General features: G+C 37.3%; 1 protein-coding gene and 1 pseudogene across 2 annotated transcripts in view; both read left to right on the plus strand.

The window, feature by feature from the left end:
- Positions 1 to 18,662, plus strand: part of TRIM23 (tripartite motif containing 23) — a 35,832-nt gene that overhangs the window by 14,213 nt on the left and 2,957 nt on the right. Inside the window, exons 5-10 of one of the 2 annotated variants that reach the window (XM_026455434.1) lie at positions 313 to 495; positions 1,894 to 2,109; positions 6,328 to 6,462; positions 14,485 to 14,614; positions 15,145 to 15,255; positions 16,740 to 16,864. In XM_026455434.1, coding sequence (XP_026311219.1) covers positions 313 to 495; positions 1,894 to 2,109; positions 6,328 to 6,462; positions 14,485 to 14,614; positions 15,145 to 15,255; positions 16,740 to 16,864 — 900 coding nt within the window. The remainder of the gene's footprint in view (positions 1 to 312; positions 496 to 1,893; positions 2,110 to 6,327; positions 6,463 to 14,484; positions 14,615 to 15,144; positions 15,256 to 16,739; positions 16,865 to 18,662) is intronic. The other variant, XM_026455436.2, reaches the window with a different exon arrangement.
- On the plus strand, positions 6,613 to 6,713 carry LOC113225332 (annotated as a pseudogene).

The raw sequence follows: 18,662 nt of genomic DNA on the forward strand, positions 1-18,662 counted from the left end.
CAAACATTCTCTTTGCTTGCATGTTTTCATAATGCACCAGATTGTTTGACAATATTTATGTCTGTTAGCTCTTAGGATGTAATTTTAGAGATAGTCTCTTGGTTTCTTGTTTAGCAATAAATGGACTTCCAAATTTTAAATTACTTCTTTGCAGTACAGTTTTCTTATAAAGGAGTGAAAGTAAATTATAGTATTTTTCTGTGTTATAAAAGTTACTTGTGGCTGATGCTTTTTTGTATTAATAGGGATTTAAATAGTTTTTTATATTATTAGTCAATACTATGAGTTCTTTTCTCATGTTACATTTTATAGCATTCAGTATTGGAACCAGAAGCTAATCAGATTCGAGCATCAATTTTAGATATGGCTCACTGCATACGGACCTTCACAGAGGAAATCTCAGACTATTCCAGAAAATTAGTTGGAATTGTACAGCACATTGAAGGAGGAGAACAAATCGTGGAAGATGGAATTGGAATGGCTCACACAGAACATGTATGGATTTTTTTCTTCTTCCCCTTTCTCATTCTTTTTTGTTTTTCATATTTTCACCTTCTACTAAGTATTTAATGAGCAATTATAATTTGCTAGTATTGCACCAGTCATTAGAAAGTTTTTTAAAAGTCTCTGTCTTTAAGGAACTCATTCATCACGGAACAGAGAGAGTTTTAAATGTGGTGACTATTTTATGGAGAAGTACAGGGTGCTTTGGCATCACAAAATGGGCAATGATTTATGGAGGTCAGAGAAATCCTTATAGAAGAAATGATGTTTAAACTGAGATTTGAAGAAATTCAGTCAAGGAAAAGAGCAGAATGGGGAATGAATTGTCCCAAGAAGGGAGCAATATGTTAAAATGTTTGGAAGTGAGAATTGGACATATTGTAGAGACTTAAAGAAGCTCACTAGTTAGAGCTTTGAGTATTGAATGGGACATGACAAGAAAAGAGGATATGGAGAGTTCAAAGCCAAATCATGCAGGATCTCGTCAGCCATGTTAATAAAGAGTTCAGAACTTAGTTTAAGGACAGTGACGAGCCATTGAAGAATTGACATAGGAATGACATGATCAGATTTTCCTTAAGAAAGGTTGTTTTAAATGTAGAAAATGAATTGGAGGAGCAACAAAATTGGAAGTAGGTAGACCTATTAGGATGTTGTTAAAGTTTTCTAGTTAAAATTCTAGAGATGCTTATGGCCTATAATACACTAGGGTAGAGAGAGTGGACACAAGTCGATAGATTTAAGATTTTAAAGAAGTAGAATAGATAGGTCTTAGTGATTAATTGTTAATATTGATTGGATAGGTAACTTGGAGGTGATGAGGCATGATCAGATTCTGTATATATTTTGAAGTCAGCAGAATTTGCTGAGGGAGTAGTGGGCTATGAAAGAGAGGTGATCATGATGACTCCAATTTTTTTTTGCTTTCCATCCTGATGGATGGAGTTGCCTTTTACCAAGATAGAGGCAATTAGGTTTGGGAATAGGGGAGACTGGAGATTAGGCATTCCATTTTGCTTGAGATGTCATTTATAAACAGTTGAATTTCCAATGTCTGTGCGTTAGGGGAAAGATCTAGCATGGAGATTTATATTTTGGAATTTAATATAGATGGTATTTAAACAACGTCTTACTCGGTCACCCAGGCTGGTTTGCAGTGATGTGATCACGACTCACTGCAGCCTTGACTTCTGGGGCTCAATCAGTCCTCCCACTTCAGCCTCCTGAGTAGCCGGGACTACAGGCACATGCCACCACACCTGGCTAATTTTTTATGTTTTTTGTAGAGACAGGGTTTTGCCATGTTGCCTAGGCTGAAATTTTAAATATTTCACAGGTAAAATCTTTATTAACATTACAGTTACTTAAAATTTATTTTCATTTTCTTAGGTACCAGGGACTGCAGAGAATGCCCGGTCATGTATTCGAGCATATTTTTATGATCTACATGAAACTCTGTGTCGTCAAGAAGAAATGGCTCTAAGTGTTGTTGATGCTCATGTTCGTGAAAAATTGATTTGGCTTAGGCAGCAACAAGAAGATATGACTATTTTGTTGTCAGAGGTTTCAGCAGCCTGCCTCCATTGTGAAAAGACTTTGCAGCAGGTAGGTAGTTTAAATGTGGTTAGGGTCTTAGTTGTAAGTTTAAGTAGATAATTACCAGAGGTATACATTAGTGTATTTTATTATTATTTTGTGTCTGCTGTATGCAGTAACTTTGTGCTTAGGACATGGTCTGCAACCTTGAATTATTTCACTAGTGTGGAATTATCAGTGCCCTCTCGTTCATGTGCCCTCCCCACCTTGAGCCATTGGTTCTTGAAGCCTTCTAACTTCTTGCCATTCTTCAGTTAATGCCAAATCCTTTTACTCTTCTTTGCCAAGCATATATGTACTGTTTTTTTTTTTTTTTCTTGCTTGGAGTGCATATATCTCTCTTTTCTTATAGTGGAAATCTTCCTGCTCCTTCAAGGTCCAGCTTAAATGTTTGCCTTTCTTTGAAGCTTTCTCTTTGTTGGTCTTTTTTTGAGTGCCTGTCTAGCATGTACGGCCTACCTCTGCTGTAATTCGGTAGTTCTTCACTGTTAGAACAAACGTATGTTTTGTGCTGGTTGAGATACCATAAGCAATTTGTTACCCAGTTTGCAGATGACTTACTTTTTAAATAAGTGAGGCTCAAAGTTATTCTAACACAAATGTCAGTCTTATCCATTTGTGTTTTGGATCTGTTTTCCTAAGCGTGAGGTATAAGGATAACTATTGCCCTAGGAATTTCAGAAAAGCTGCAGTCTGTGTTGTCTTCACTGATATATTGCTGATAATTGTGTTGATTTCAAATCATTGTAGGCTAAGCCTTTTACCATTGTAGAGCTTTTTCTCTTAAGTATCTGATTACCCTTACATGAAAGTGGCCAGTCTATAGCTTCATCAGTCTTGGATTATCATTGAGTCCTTACTACACTGAATTGTAACAGTTGATATGTATGCTATTTATTAAGTTGATTTTCGGCTCGAAACGTACTCTTCTGTCCTCTGCTTTGTGATACTAGGGCTAGAACTCTGTAGACCTCGTAATTGTGTTGCCAGCTGGACCCATGTTAGGTACTGTCAAGAGGGGGCATAGTTACTCATGTTAGGAGACTACCCTTCTCGGAGGTTCCGAGTTTCAGCTCCGTGAGCTCCTCCTGCAAGTTTCTAAGTTTTAATAGTTCTAACCTCTTCCTTTTATTCCCTCAGCACTGGAAGTGGTAGCTATATTATTTCATACAATTGCTACCTCCACAGTACCTCAGAGTTCCTTTTATCGTTTTAGCTACCTAGTTAATAACTACACCTAGTTAACAGTTTTTATTTTAAGTTCTTTCTATTCAAATAGTGGTGTGATTTGTGTCTTCTGATTTGACCTCGAATGACAATATGACTGTGTGTTTTAGATGCTGACCTTGTTCATCTTTGATGCATCTTGATGCATCTTGTTCATCTTTGTGTCACTGAATTCTTTGCATCTAGATAGAAGAGCTTAATAAATACATGTTTAACTCATGGCGGATAATGAAGCTACACAGCAAAATCAGAGTGGAATCGTGTCCTAAATCATACTAACTTGAATACTTAAGAGTATATTCATATTTATTTTATGAAAAAGTATGTTCATAGTTACTGAAATATTTAAGTGTTTTAGAATTTCTGAAGTGTTGTGCCAAAATGAGTGGTATGTTAGTCCATTTTCACACCGCTCTACGGATACTCCCTGAGACTGGGTAATTTATAAAGGAAAGGGGCTTAATTTACTCACAGGTTTGCATGGCTGGGGAGGCTTCAGGAAAGTTACAATCATGGTAGAAGGCAAAGGGGAAGCAAGCCCCTTCTTCACAAGACAGCAGGAGAGAGAGAGAGTGTGAGCAAAGGGGAGATGTCACACTTTAAAACCATCAGATGTCATGAGAACTCACTATCATGAGAATAGCATGGGGGAAACTGTCCCCGTGATCCAATCACGTCCCTCCCCAGATGTAGGGATTACAATTCAAGATGAGATTTGGGTGAGGACACGGAGCCAAGCCATATGAACTGGTAATTTTTAATAATACAGTATTATCTATGTTAATGCAAAAAAATCAAGGTCTTGGATTCATTTTTCATATGGACATATTAGTTTTGTTCTATTTTATGACTACAGAATACTAACCAATGTTCTTTAAAGTTCCCACTACAGAGAAAATTTAACAGAGGAATGGATGGAACATCACAAATTGATCTTCACTTCTGAGAACATAATTTAATCATGCATCCACTCTAAACAAATTATGCATCATCTAAAGTTCTTGGCATGATACTGGATGCTGAATATTCATTTAGCAAATATGTATTGAGCACCTAACATATGCCGTGTATTTAAAATATATCAGTGAACAAAAGAAGCGAAAAGCCATAATCTTGTAGAATTAGCATTCTAGCAAGAAGACAGGCAATAAACTATAACCATATCTAAGTAAGTTAATTATACTATATGTTAGAAAGTGGTAAGAGCTAATCAAAAAAGAATTCTGCAACTGCATGTTTGTGTTTGTACAGCAGATTGCATTATTAAGTAGAGTAGTCGGAGTAAGCATTATTGAGGGAAGGTGAGATTTGAGCAAAGATTTAAGTAAAAAGTTGAAGGAATTCATTCAGGCCCTAACTGGAAGAAGAACATTCTAGTTGAGGAAATGTTTATAGCAAAAACTCTAGAGCAGCATGCCTGGTATGTTTGAGGAACAGGAAAATTGACCTCTTGACTGGAGTAGAATAAGCGAAGGACAGAGTAATAGGAGCTGAAATCAGAGATTAATAGAGAATTATATGTAAGGAAAACCCTGTGAGGCATTATAAGGACTTCAATTGTTTTTTTTTGGCCGGGGCTGGGGGGAGTGGGGGAGTGGGACAGGGTCTTGCTCCCAGGCTAGAGTGCAGTGATACAGTCTGGTCTCACTATAGCTTCTGCCTCCTGGGCTCAAGTGATCCTCCTGCTTCAGCCTCCTGAGTAGCTGGGACTACAGGAGCAAGCCACCACATCCAGCTAATTTTTTTGTATTTTTCATAGAGACAGAGTTTCGCCATGTTGCCCAGACTCGTCTAAAACTCCTGGGCTCCCAAAGTGCTGGCACTACAGGTGTGAGCCACCATGCCTGGGTGTACTTCAGCTTTTACTGATTGGGATAGGAGGACCATTGTAGAGTTTTGAGTAGAAATGTGACTTAATCTTATGTGTTAAAATGATTGTCCTGGCCTATGTGTCTAAAATAGATTGGACGAAGGCAAAAATGGAAGAATGGAATTCAACAGTTAAGCAACTGTTGTAGAATTCCAGGTGAGAGGTAATAGTAGCTTGGATAATGGGTATTAGAAGCGCCCAGATTCTGGATATTCAAAAGAATTTGTTAACAGATTGTATGTAGGGCATGTGGGAAAGAGAAAGCAATAATGACTTCAGTGTTTGTCCTGAACAGCTGAAACCGTGGAATTGCTGTCAACTAATATGAGTATCTAACAGTGAGCAAAAACAGATAATACTGTCATTCTCATGGAGCTTGCATATTATTGGGAGATCTCTTTCATATAAAGACTATATTGGTATATGTATAGATAGTCTGTAATAATATTCAAGAAACTGGAAAGTTCTTGACTTTGAGGAGTGGATCTGGGGATCTAGAGGGAGCTTGACCTGTATTCTTTATTTTTTTAACAAATACATGTATATCTGAAATTATTTTTTAAACTTTTTATAGAAGTAGAACATAGATATAGAAATGTATGCATAAGTATTCAGTTGGCTGAATTTTCAGACTGATCATTAATGTCTAACTAGCACGTAGATCAAGTAACAGAACATTGTCAGTTCCCCAGTAGTCCCCTCATACTCACTTCTGGCCACTACCTGCCTTTCCCACCATGATAAATCACTATCTTGACTTCTAATATATATCTTAATTTTGGTTGTTTTGGTAATTAAATGAAATCATACAGTATGAATTCTCCATGCCATGTCTTCTTACACTCCACATTGTGTTTGTGAAATTTCTATCATCATGTGTAGCTATGGTTTATTCTCATTGTGATGTAGTGTTCCATTTATCAATGTTCTACAATTTATCCATTCTTTTGTTGCTAGGTCCTTAAATTATATATTAATGCCCAATTATTATTCTTGTCAAATTTACATTTAACTGTCAAAGTAGTCATACTATAATGTTAAAACTGCTTTTATTGTGAGTTGGTAATATAAGTCTCTTTTCCTTATTTCTTATAAAAAGTTTATAAGAAATATTGTTTTGCCTCTTATAGGATGATTGTAGAGTTGTCTTGGCAAAACAGGAAATTACAAGGTTACTGGAAACATTGCAGAAACAGCAGCAGCAGTTTACAGAAGTTGCAGATCACATTCAGTTGGATGCCAGCATCCCTGTCACTTTTACAAAGGTAATATACTGTACTTTATTTTTAGGTATTTTTTTCTGACAAATCATAATTGATTTACATTTCATGATAATCACCTTAGAGAGACAGCCATGAAATTCATGCATTAGGGGCTTTTTAAGAAAACTTTTATCAGTGGGAAATAGAAATGGTGTGCTCATTTCGGCAGCACATATACTAAAATTGGAGTAAGAAGATTAGCATGGCCCGTGTGCAAGAATGACACACAAATTTGTGAAGTGCACCATATTTTTAAATTTAAAAAAGTAAAAATAAGAAAATATAAATAGTATATATGATATATATAATGAATCTTCCTATATCCATCACCCACTTGAGCAATTATAAACTTATTTCATCTCCCTTTTTACCTACTCCTTTTTCTACCTGCAATCTCCCAGTGTATTTTGAAGCAAATCCTAATATCATATTATTTCATCCCAACATCTTATTTCATCTATGAAATATTTTAGGGTGTATCTTCAAAAGATAAGGACTCTTTTTAAAAACATAATTGGGGCCAGGTGTGGTGGCTCACACCTGTAATCCCAGCACTTTGGGAGGCCAAGGCGGGTGGATCACCTGAGGTCAGGAGTTCGAGACCAGCCTGACCAACATGGAGAAACCCTGTCTCTACTAAAAATACAAAATTTTTTGGCTTAGTGCTGCATGCTTGTAATCCCAGCTACTTGGGAGGCTGAGACAGGGGAATCACTTGAAACCAGGGGGCGGAGGTTACAGTGAGGTGAGATCATGCCACTGCACTCCAGCCTGGGTAACAAGAGCAAAACTCCGCCTCAAAAACAAAACAAAACAAACATAATTGGGCATTAGTGGCATACCTTATAGTCCCAGTTACTCAGGAGGCTGAGGCAAGAGGATGGTTTGAGCCCAAGACTTCAAGACCAGCCTGGGCAATATAGTGAAATTCCCATCACTTAAAAAAAAAGCCAAAATATCATTATTACACAAAAAAAGTTTAAGAATGAATCTCTAATATTTTCACTAATATTATCCACTATGGTTAGTATTCCAATTTCCCAGATTGTTTTCAAAACAATTTTTTTAATGGTTGCTTTATTTTAGATACAATCCAAGCAAGTTTCATACTTGGGATTTGGTTGATATATTTAAGCTTCTTTTAAAGTGGCTTCTCCCTGATTAAAAAATGTTCATGTGTACCATTTTGCTTTCTATTTTTAGGGACTGTTTTTTAAAAAAATTAATTATGTTTTCACAATTATGTGAATTGTTTATGTGATCCAGAGTCAAATGTCCAAAGCAAGGTTTATTCAGAGAAATCTAGCTTTTATGCCTGTTCCTTCTACCCTTTTTACTTCGTTCCCTATAGAAAATCATGTAGAATTTTTTCTTAGTTTTAGTCATCATTTTAAAAAGTATAGAGAAATATGTTTATATATTTGTATGTACACTACTTGGATTTAAAAGGTGGAATACCTTACACACTTTTTTTTTCCTGCTCTTTTCACTTAACTGTACATCCTAAACGTCACTCCGTAGCAGTATAAATTGACATTTTTTGTTCCTTTCTCCAGCTGCAAGGTACTTCATTGTGAGGATATACTACATTTATTTATTGTGGTAAAAAACATAATAAAAAATTTGCTATCTAAACCATTTAAAAGTGTACAGGTCAGTACTGTTAAGTATATTCGCATTGTTAAACATATCCAGAAATTTTTCATTTTGTAAAACTGAAACTATACCCTTTAAACAATTCCCCTCTGCCCCCTCTCATTGGTCCCTAGTAACCACTATTGTATTTTCCCTTATTAATTTGACTAGATACCTCATATAAGTGGAATCATACAGTATTTGCCTTTTTGTGGCTGGCTTATTCCACTTGGCCTGTTATCAAAATTCATCCATATCGTAGCATGTGAAAGGATTTTCTTCCATTTTAAGGCTGAGTAATATTCCATTGTATGTGTGATATGGTTTGGCTGTGTCCCCACCCAAATCTCAACTTGAATTGTATCTCCCAGGATTCCCACATGTTGTGGGAGGGACCGAGGGGGAGGTAATTGAATAATGGAGGCTGGTCTTTCCTGTGCTATTCTTGTGATGTTGAATAAATCTCATGAGATCTGATGGGCTTATTAGGGGTTTCCGCTTTTGCTTCTTCCTCATTTTTCTCTTGTCACCACCATGTAAGAAGTGCCTTTTGCCCCCCACATAATTCTGAGGCCTCCCCAGCCGTGTGGAACTGTAAGTCCAATTAAACCTCTTTTTGTTCCCAGTTTCGGGTATGTCTTTATCGGCAGCGTGAAAATGGACTAATACAGTAAATTGGTACCAGTAGAGTGGGGTGTTGCTGAAAGGATACTCAAAAATGTGCAAATAACTTTGGGTAACAGGTAGAGTTGGAACAGTTTGGAGGGCTAAGAAGAAGACAGGAAAATGTGGGAAAGTTTGTAACTTCCTAGAGACTCATTGAATTACTTTGACAAAAGTACTGATAATGATGTGGACAATGAAATCCAGGCTGAGGTATTCTAAGAGGGAGACTAGGAACTTGTTGGGAACTGGAACAAAGGTGATTCTTGTTATGTTTTAGCAAAGAGACTGGTGGCATTTGCCTAGAGATTTGTGGAACTTTGAACTTGAGAGAGATGATTTAGGGTATCTGGCGGAAGAAATTTCTAAGCAGCAAAGCATTCAAGAGGTGACTTGGGTTCTGTTAAAGTCCTTCAGTTTTATAAGGGAAGCAGAGCATAAGAGTTTGGAAAATTTGCAGCCCGATTGTGCGATAGAAAAAAAAAAAACCATTTTCTGGGGAAAAATCCAAGGCGGCTGCAGAAATTTGTGTAAGTAGCAAGGAACCTAATGTTAATACCTAAGACCAAAGGGAAAATGTCTACAGGCCATGTCAGAGACCTTCATGGCAGCACCTCCCATCACAGGCCTGGAGGCCCAGGAGGAAAAGGTAGTTTTGTGGGCTGGGCCCAGGGTCCCCATGCTGTGTGCAGCCTAGGGACTTGGTGCCCTATGTCCCAGCCACTCCAGCTGTGGCTGAAAGGGGCCAACGTAGAGCTCAGGCTGTGGCTTCAGAGGGTGGAATCCCCCAGCCTTGGCAGCTTCTGTGTAGTGTTAAGCCTGTGGGTGCACAGAAATCAAGAATTGAGGTTTGGGAACCTCTGCTTAGATTTCAGAAGATGCGTGGAAACACCTAGGTGCCTAGGCAGAAGTTTGCTGTAGGGGCAGGGTTCGGAGGGGCCAGGGGCAGAATGATATGCTTCGGCTGTGCCCCCACCCAAATCTCCCAGAATTCCCACGTTTTGTAGGAGGGACCCAGGGTGAGGTAATTGAATCACGGGAGCTGGTCTTTCCTGTGCTATTCTCGTGATAGTGATTAAGTCTCACAAGATCTTATGGGTTTATCAGGGGTTTCCACTTTTGCTTCTTCCTCATTTTTCTTTTGCCGCTGCAATGTAAGAAGTGCTTTTTGCCTCCTGTCATGATTCCGAGGCCTCCCCAGCCATGTGGAACTATAAGTCTAATTAAACCTCTTTTTCTTCCCAGTCTCGGGTATGTCTTTATCAGCAGCATGAAAATGGACTAATACAATGTGTATACCACATTTTGTGTGTTCATTCATCTGTTGATGGAAACTTGAGTTGCTTCTACTTCTTGGTTTACTGGGAATAGTGCTGCTGTGCACGTCAGTGTAAAAATATCTCCTCAAGACCCTGCTTTCACAGTCTTTTGGATATATACCCAGAAGTGAAGTTGGTAGATCATATAGTAGTTCTGTTTTTAATTTTTTGAGGAAACACCATACTGTTTTCCATAATGGTTGCACCATATTACAATTCCACCAGTGGTGCACAGGATGCAATTTCTCCACATTTTCACCAACACTTGTTATTTTCTGTTTTTGGATAGTAGCCATCCTGATTGGTTTGAAATGATACCTTATTTTTTTGGATATCCATATCTCTGATGACTAATGCTGTTGACCATCTTTTCATATAATTGTTGGCCATCTGTATATTGCCTTGAATATGTCTATTTCAATCCTTCACTCACTCTTTGATTGGGTTGACTATTTTTGTTGTTTAATTGTAGGAGTTCTTTATATATTCAGGATATTAATTCCCTATTAGAGCTGTGACTTTCAAATACTTTCTCCCATTTCGTAGGTTGATTTTTCACTGTTAATTGTGTCATTTTATGCACAAAAATTTTAAATTCTATGTCTCATTTGTTTTTGCTTTTTTTTTTTTAAACTGTGCTTTTGGTATATCCATGAAGTCATTCTCAAATGTAATGTCATGAGGCTTTTCCTCTGTTTTTTCTTCTAGGAGTTTTATGGTTTGGGGTCTTAAGTTTATGGCTTTAATCCATTTTGAGTTAATTTTTGTAGGTGGCGTAAGATACACAACATCCTTTTGCGTGTAGCTATCCAGTTTCCCCGCATCATTTATTGAAGAGACTGTCTATTCATTGAGTGGTCCTGGTACCCTTGTTGAAGATCATGTGACCCTATTCCTGAGGGTTTATTTCTGGGCTCTCTCTTCTATTCTGTTGGTTTGTATGTCTCATCTTTATGCCAGTACCACATAGTTTTCATTATTGTAGCTGATATGGCTTGGATCTATGTTCCTGTCCAAATCTTATGTCCAGTTGTAATCCCCAATGTTGAAGTGGGGCCTGGTTGGAGGTGATTGGATCATGGGGGCAGTTTCTCATGAATGGTTTAGTATCATCCCCCTTGGTACTGTCTTTGCCATAATAGGTGAGTTCTCATGAGATCTGATCTTTTAAAACTGTGTGGCACCTCCCCCACCCTCTTGCTCCTGCTCCTGCCATGTGAAATGTGTCACTCCCTCTTTGCTTTCCACGATGATTGTGAGTTTCCTGAGGCTTCCCCTGAAGCCAGACTGATGCCAGCATCATGCTTACTGTACAGCCTATGGAACTGTGAGCCAATTAAACTTTTCTTTATAAATTACCCAGTCTTAGGTATTTCTTTAGAGCAGTGCAAAAATAGAACAATATATTAGCTTTGTGATATATTTCGAAGTAAGGAAGTGTGAGTCCTCCAACTTTTTTCTTTTTCAAAATTGTTTTGGCTATTCAGGATTACTTGAACTTCCATATAAATTTTAGCTTAATTTTTTCTATCTCTGCAAAAAACATGATTGGGATTGTGATAGGGATTGCATTGAATCTATATAAATTACCTGGGGTAGTATTCACTTCTTAATATTACGTCTTTCAATCCATGGACATGGAATGTCTATTTATGTCTTAATTTATTTTAGCAATGTTTTGTAGTTTTTAGTGTACAAGTCTTTCACCCTCTTGGTTAGGTATATCCCTACATATTACATTGGTGCAAAAGTAATTGTGGTTTTTGCCATTAAAAGTACTGGCAAAAGCCACAGTTACTTTTGCACCAACATAATATCCAAGTCTTTCACCATCTTGGTTGAGTTTATTCCTAAGGATCTTAAACTTTTTTTTCTCTACATGTTCAGAGAAACTTCTTTAGTCATGAACTATAAAAAGTATCCCCGAAAGTATAATTTTGATGCGATTGTAAGTAGAATTGTTTTCTTAATTTCCTTTTGGGATTTTTATCATTAATGTATAGAAATGCAACTGATATTCATGTTGATTTTATATCCTGAAACTTTGTTGACTTTATTTATTCTTTCTAATAGGTCTTTTTGTGTAGACTGTACAGGGTTTTCTACATACAAGATCATATCATCTGTGAAGAGAGATAATTTTACATCTTCCTTTACAATTTGGATGACTTTTGTTATTTTTCTTGAATTGCTCTGTGGGCATCTTCTTGTTCTTCATCTTAGAGAAAAAGCTTTCAGTTTTTTGAGTATGATGTTAGCTATGGGCATTTCATATATAGTGTATGTTACACTGAGGCAGTTTCCTTCTATTCCTAGTTTGTCAAATGTTTTTATTGTGAAAGAGTATTGAATTTTGTCAAATGCTTTTTCTGCAACTATTGAGATGATTACGTGTTTTTTTTACCTCTCATTCTATGTATTACGCTGATTGATGAGGAATAATTCTTGCCTTCCAGGTATAAAGCCCATTTAGTCATGGTGTACAATCCCTTTAATGTGTGTTTTTTTGTTTTTATTTTTTTTGAGGCGGAGTTTTGCTCTTGTTGCCCAGGCTAGAGTGCAGTGGCGCGATCTTGGCTCACTGCAACCTCTGCCTTCCGGGTTCAAGTGATTCTCCTGCCTCAGCCTCCCGAGTAGCTGGGATTACAGGCATGCACCACTATGCCTGGATAATTTTGTATTTTTAGTAGAGACAGGGTTTCTCCATGTTGGTCAGGCTGGTCTCGAACTCTCGACCTCAGGTGATCCACCCCCCTCGGCCTCCCAAAGTGCTGGGATTACAGGCGTGAGCCACCGCACCTAGCCTAATGTGTTGTTGAATTCAGTTTGCTAGTATTTTGTAGTTTCCTCCTGATTGCACCTCATCCTCACTATGTCAGATATGGGGAAGGGCAGGAATGAGTGCACAGAATGCCCCAAATTTTATTACCCCTTTCACTGGAATGCCTTCTTGGTTTTATGGCCTCCGTGCTGTAGCTTCTTAACTATTCTCTAGAGTTCTCACAGAAGTAGTTCTATTCCATATATTGTTTTATTTCTGAGGTGTATAACTGGACTTAAGTATAGATTTGGAGCCATCATATAGATGGTAATTAAAGCTCGTGAAGAGAGTGAAAATATGTAGAATGAGAAGGGGCTTCATACAGACCTTCAAGAATACCAACATTTAAGAGCTAGATAAAAGAAAAATTAGAAGGAGCATCCAAAAATGGGATAAAACCAAACCAGGAAAAGTTTGTATCATAAAAGCCAAGCAAAGAGTACTCAAAGGAGTAGGCAAAAATAACACATATATTTTGGGAACTGTTGTAAGAACTTTTGTATGTATTTTTAAAAATTAATCCTTTTAATAATCCTATGTAAATTTTGTACTATTTTAATCTTCCTTTTATGAGATGAAAGAAGTGAGGCAGAGAAATTATGTAGCTAGTAATATATAAAAATGTTCAATATAGCATTATTTGTAATATCATAAAACCAGAAATTACCTAAAATCTATCAGTTGGGGTTTTAAATTATGGTTTATGAAATGTAAAGAAGCCATTAAAAGAAAAAGGTTGGTCCATATTTATTGAAAGGATTCCATAATATACTGTTGAGTGAAACACATTAGTTTCAATGTGTGGGTGATACTTTTTTTAAAAAAAAATTGTTTTGTTTGTGTATGTTGGCCAGTATGTGCATGGGAAAGTGTCTGTAGGGATATACATCAGATTCATAATAGAGATTTCTGGGAATTGAGCAGTACTTTTCATTTTAATTAATTTAGCCCTATTGTGAGTTTTTTAGTGTAGCATAAAAACATGTTTAAATAAGATTTAAAGAGGATCTTTAAATTTGAGTTAGAAAATCTGAGAAAAGCCGGGCGCGGTGGCTCAAGCCTGTAATCCTAGCACTTTGGGAGGCCGAGACGGGCGGATCACGAGGTCAGGAGATCCAGACCATCCTGGCTAACACGGTGAAACCCCGTCTCTACTAAAAAATACAAAAAAAAACTAGCCGGGCGAGGTGGCGGGCGCCTGTAGTCCCAGCTACTCGGGAGGCTGAGGCAGGAGAATGGCGTAAACCCGGGAGGCGGAGCTTGCAGTGAGCTGAGATCCGGCCACTGCACTCCAGCTTGGGCGACAGAGCCAGACTCCGTCTCAAACAAACAAACAAACAAACAAAAAAAAATCTGAGAAAATTAAGTGGGTGTGTTATATTCTGTTATACAAAGTGGTCAGTTTTACTAAGGAAAGATTTAGCCATGGGGAAGGAGTTCATCTTCTTGAGATCATGGGATTTTGAGGAATACAATTCAGATTGCAGTGGTTGAGGAATGAATAGGAGATGTAGAAATAATAAAGGTGCTAAATGCTATTACTTTCTAACTGCATGTCAAACATATTTAAAAATATTGAAATCGTAGGATAATCGAGTTCACATTGGACCAAAAATGGAAATTCGCGTCGTTACATTAGGATTGGATGGTGCTGGAAAAACTACTATCTTGTTTAAGTTAAAACAGGATGAATTCATGCAGCCCATTCCAACAATTGGTAAGTATGAATATTGGTTTTTGCCTTAAAGGACAGTTAATAGACAAACCCTAGCTTACAGCCGAGTTCTTGGGGTCTTATTTGATACTGATCTGTCATGGTGGTGGTCTCTTTTCTGGCTCTAAGATATCAGCATCTCAGAGAAAAAAATGTAAGATTGTATGGCTAGGGGATTGAAATATGGATGGGGATAAAAAGAAGAATCAGAGTATTGGTGGGACAGTTGGAAGGAATAGAGGATTGGTGATCCTGGCTGAGGGTGTGGGGTGGGGGGTAGTAGTGGAACAGAACTTGAAAGTATATGGGTCCCAAGGTCCTAAGGACCTTGGTGGAGGTTTAGAGGGCTAGGAGCTGTTACAGGTATACATTCTCCATGTAGGAGTAGGAATGGGGTTGATTAGGCTTCAGTAGATATTGCTGCATATAGATAATTGATAAGTCACAGTTATAAACTGGGGGGTTATCTGTGTTTGATGTGTCATTCATTGTAAATATAAATATAGTATAAAAGTAACTTTTTTTTAAAACAGGTTTTAATGTGGAAACTGTAGAATATAAAAATCTGAAATTCACTATTTGGGATGTAGGTGGAAAACACAAATTAAGACCATTGTGGAAACATTATTACCTCAATACTCAAGGTGAGAGTTAAAAATGACATTTAATTTTTCACATTTTTAGGATGACAGTTTTCAGTGTACTGATTTAACTAGCAAAGCTGATACTTATGATTAAGTCCTTGACTGTATACTTAAGTACCGGTGGCCAGTTTCTTATCTTGTAAAAAATGAAAGTAGAAAGAGTATAATATATACTTTTAGCTTATTCCTGATAAACCATTATTACAGAATAAAAATCATATGTACTTTACATACATAGTCAGTTAAGAGTACTCATGCTTCTCTTAACAGAGAATGTATATTATCAGTATTATATGGGTGTGATTGCTGGTAGTGTCATGGTATAGAGTTGAATTTATGTTGTATGATTCTGCTGAATTCAGTTAAACTCAACATTTATCCCATTATAATCTCACTATAGCCCCACTCCCACATTTCTTTCACAAATAGTTGTTACCTGCAGAAGAATTTACAGTGGCTTGCTTTTGACCAAACTGTATTATATCATATGTATACTCTACATAGGTTTTAGTCACATTTGGGTCTTATTCTACACTTTTGCCTCATAGATCCCAACATAGAGTTTACGCTTATGCCACTTATTCTGTATGTTATCCTGCTTTCCACCAAGATGAGAGACTGAACAATTATTTTTACTTTGGGATTTTTGGTATTTAGTATGAGCCATAATTAATAGAAAACATGTATTTTGTTTTTGAGACAGAATCTTGCTTTGTTGCCCAAGCAGGAGGACAGTGGCATGATTGCAGTTCACTGCCACCTCTGTCTCCTGGGCTCAAGCAGTCTTCCCACCTTAGCCTTCCAAGTAGCTAGGACTACAGGTGTGTGCCACCACATTCAGCTAATTTTTAAATTGTTTTTTGTTAGAGACAAGGTCTCACTATATTGCCCAGGGGTCTCAAACTCCTGGGCTCAAGTGATCCTCTCACCTTAGCCTCCCAAAGTGCTGGGATTGTAGTTGTGAGCCACTGTGCCCTGCAAAAATGAAATTTTGAGTATGAGGAATGGTTGAAAAGTCTGGGGATAGTTAACTTAGACATAATACTTTGGAGAGATAAAAATGGTGATGGTTTTTATCTTTTAGTCTTTTATTGAAAGACTAAATATTACAAAAGTAGTATTCGAAGAACAAGTAGCATCAGTAGGTAGACGATCATGAGGCCTATTTTGAAATTTGTTATGTAAAAAATGTTATTTGATATACAGACCAATTTGCATTTGATAGAGCAAGTGTTGTAAATCCTTTCATAGATGGGGAAACTATGAAAGGATTGGAGAAGTTATGTAAACTACTTGAAATCATATCGTTAATTTTTTGTAGGTGCCCCTGCCATACTAGGCAGACTCTGTGTGAAAATAATGATGGTAGACAAACTCTAACCCTAACATAATAACGATATCATTAAATATTTGGTTCATTTACTGAACTTTAGCAAGTGACTAATTAGTATTTTGGGTTTTTTGTTTCTTTGTTTTTTGGGTAGCTGTTGTGTTTGTTGTAGATAGCAGTCATAGAGACAGAATTAGTGAAGCACACAGCGAACTTGCAAAGTTGTTAACAGAAAAAGAACTCCGAGATGCTCTGCTCCTGATTTTTGCTAACAAACAGGTAATGCATTTTTATATTGGAATATTTATTTTAGGAGTTTTGTGCATGTCATAAGGTGACTGGAAATATTTCAGAAGACAGTTCCATAGATATTTATAAAGTTTCTTCTGTGTATTTTGAGTACAATCTATGTGAAAATGCTGTACTGGGTCTGGGAGTATACAAAATAGAAATAAGGTAGTAAATGCTCACCAGAAACTCTTGTGTATGCATACAAACCCATAAATGAGATCTGAATACAAAGAAAACTGATAAGTAACTTCAGTAACACAGTGTTATGAGAATTAGGAGAGTAGTTCTAAATGTGGCATGTTGTAAGATTGTAAAATGTAGGATTTGAGTTGAAATTATGGATGAGGCTGAGTCAGTATGTGAAAGGAAGAACATCATAGAGAAGATAATAGCATGAATGTTTTTAGTTTAGGGAACATCAAGCAGATCTATATGTCAGGTCCATGTAGAGGATGAAGAGAATTTAGAAAAACAGACAAGGCCATGCTGTAAAGGTCTGACAGGGCTAGACTGAGAAATTTAGGTTTTATTCTATGAGCAAAGAGGAGTCATCAAAATGTTGGATTAGTGGGTAATGAGATCATAGCAGTGTTTTAATACTGTAATTCTGGGGGTAGAATGAATCAGGGCAAAGGACTGGAGACAGGGAGATGCAGTAAGTTGCTTAAATAATTCAAGTGAGCATTAACAAGAGTCTGATTTTGATGAATAGAAAGGCGGAGGCAGATGGAAAAGACTTTGAGGCAGAACTGGTGACTGAATAGAGAGGATGAAGGACTGGGAGTAGCTGAAGATTCCTAGACCTTGAGCCTTTCTAGGAGGATGAGATGCTTTTAAGTAGAGGTAGAAGGAGAGTAGAAGTGGAGCAGAGGAGATGTCATGGGAGGGGAAGAGTAGGATGAAGAATAAAGAATTTTCCCCTTAATAAAAAAAAGCAAACTATTAAGAACTGGTATATTTAAGACATGCAAATAAGTCAGTGAAATACCATTTTGTGCTCATCAGATAAAGATGAAAGTGTTTTGTAATTCTTAGGCTTATATACACTATTACTATTATTATTATTATTGAGATTGAGGAGTGCGGTGGCTGGAGTGCGGTGGCACAACCTCTGCTCACTGCAGCCTCCCCCTCCCTGGTTCAAGCGATTCTCCTGCCTCAGCCTCCCAAGTAGTTGGGATTACAGGTGCTTGCTACCACGCCCGGCTAATTTTTGTATTTTTAGTAGATGCGGGGTTTCATCGTGTTGGTCAGGCTAGTCTCAAACTCCTGACCTCAAGTGATCTGCCCGCCTCATCCTCCCACTGTTGGTAAGTTATTAAACTGAGACATTTTTTTGGAGGACAATTTGGCAATACTCATCAAAGTCCTTTACTTTGCAATTCTACCTTTATGTATCTGGTAGACAAATATCCAGAGGTTATCCTACAGATAACTTTGCAAATATACATAAATGTATGTCAACTTATTTTTGTGTATGTATGCTTATGTATGTACGTGTGTGTATATATATGGATTTATAATAGCACTTAAGCACAAAACTTCAATCTGAACATTCAGTATAGGACTGGTTAAATTATGTTGCAGCCACACAATGGAAGGGAATTCTGAGCAGACCATCTGTGCTGATAATGGAAGGATACTCATCTTCAACATGTTTATGTAAAAAACAAAAAACCCTGCAAGTTATAGAAAGTCTAAACTATGTTCCTGTTTGTGTCTATTTGCATGAGTGTGCATGGAAATTTTCTGGAAAAATATGTTGTTACTGGTGGTTGCTCCTGGG

Source organism: Piliocolobus tephrosceles, chromosome 4 (assembly GCF_002776525.5).
Source record: "Piliocolobus tephrosceles isolate RC106 chromosome 4, ASM277652v3, whole genome shotgun sequence".
NCBI classification, from domain to species: domain Eukaryota; kingdom Metazoa; phylum Chordata; class Mammalia; order Primates; family Cercopithecidae; genus Piliocolobus; species Piliocolobus tephrosceles.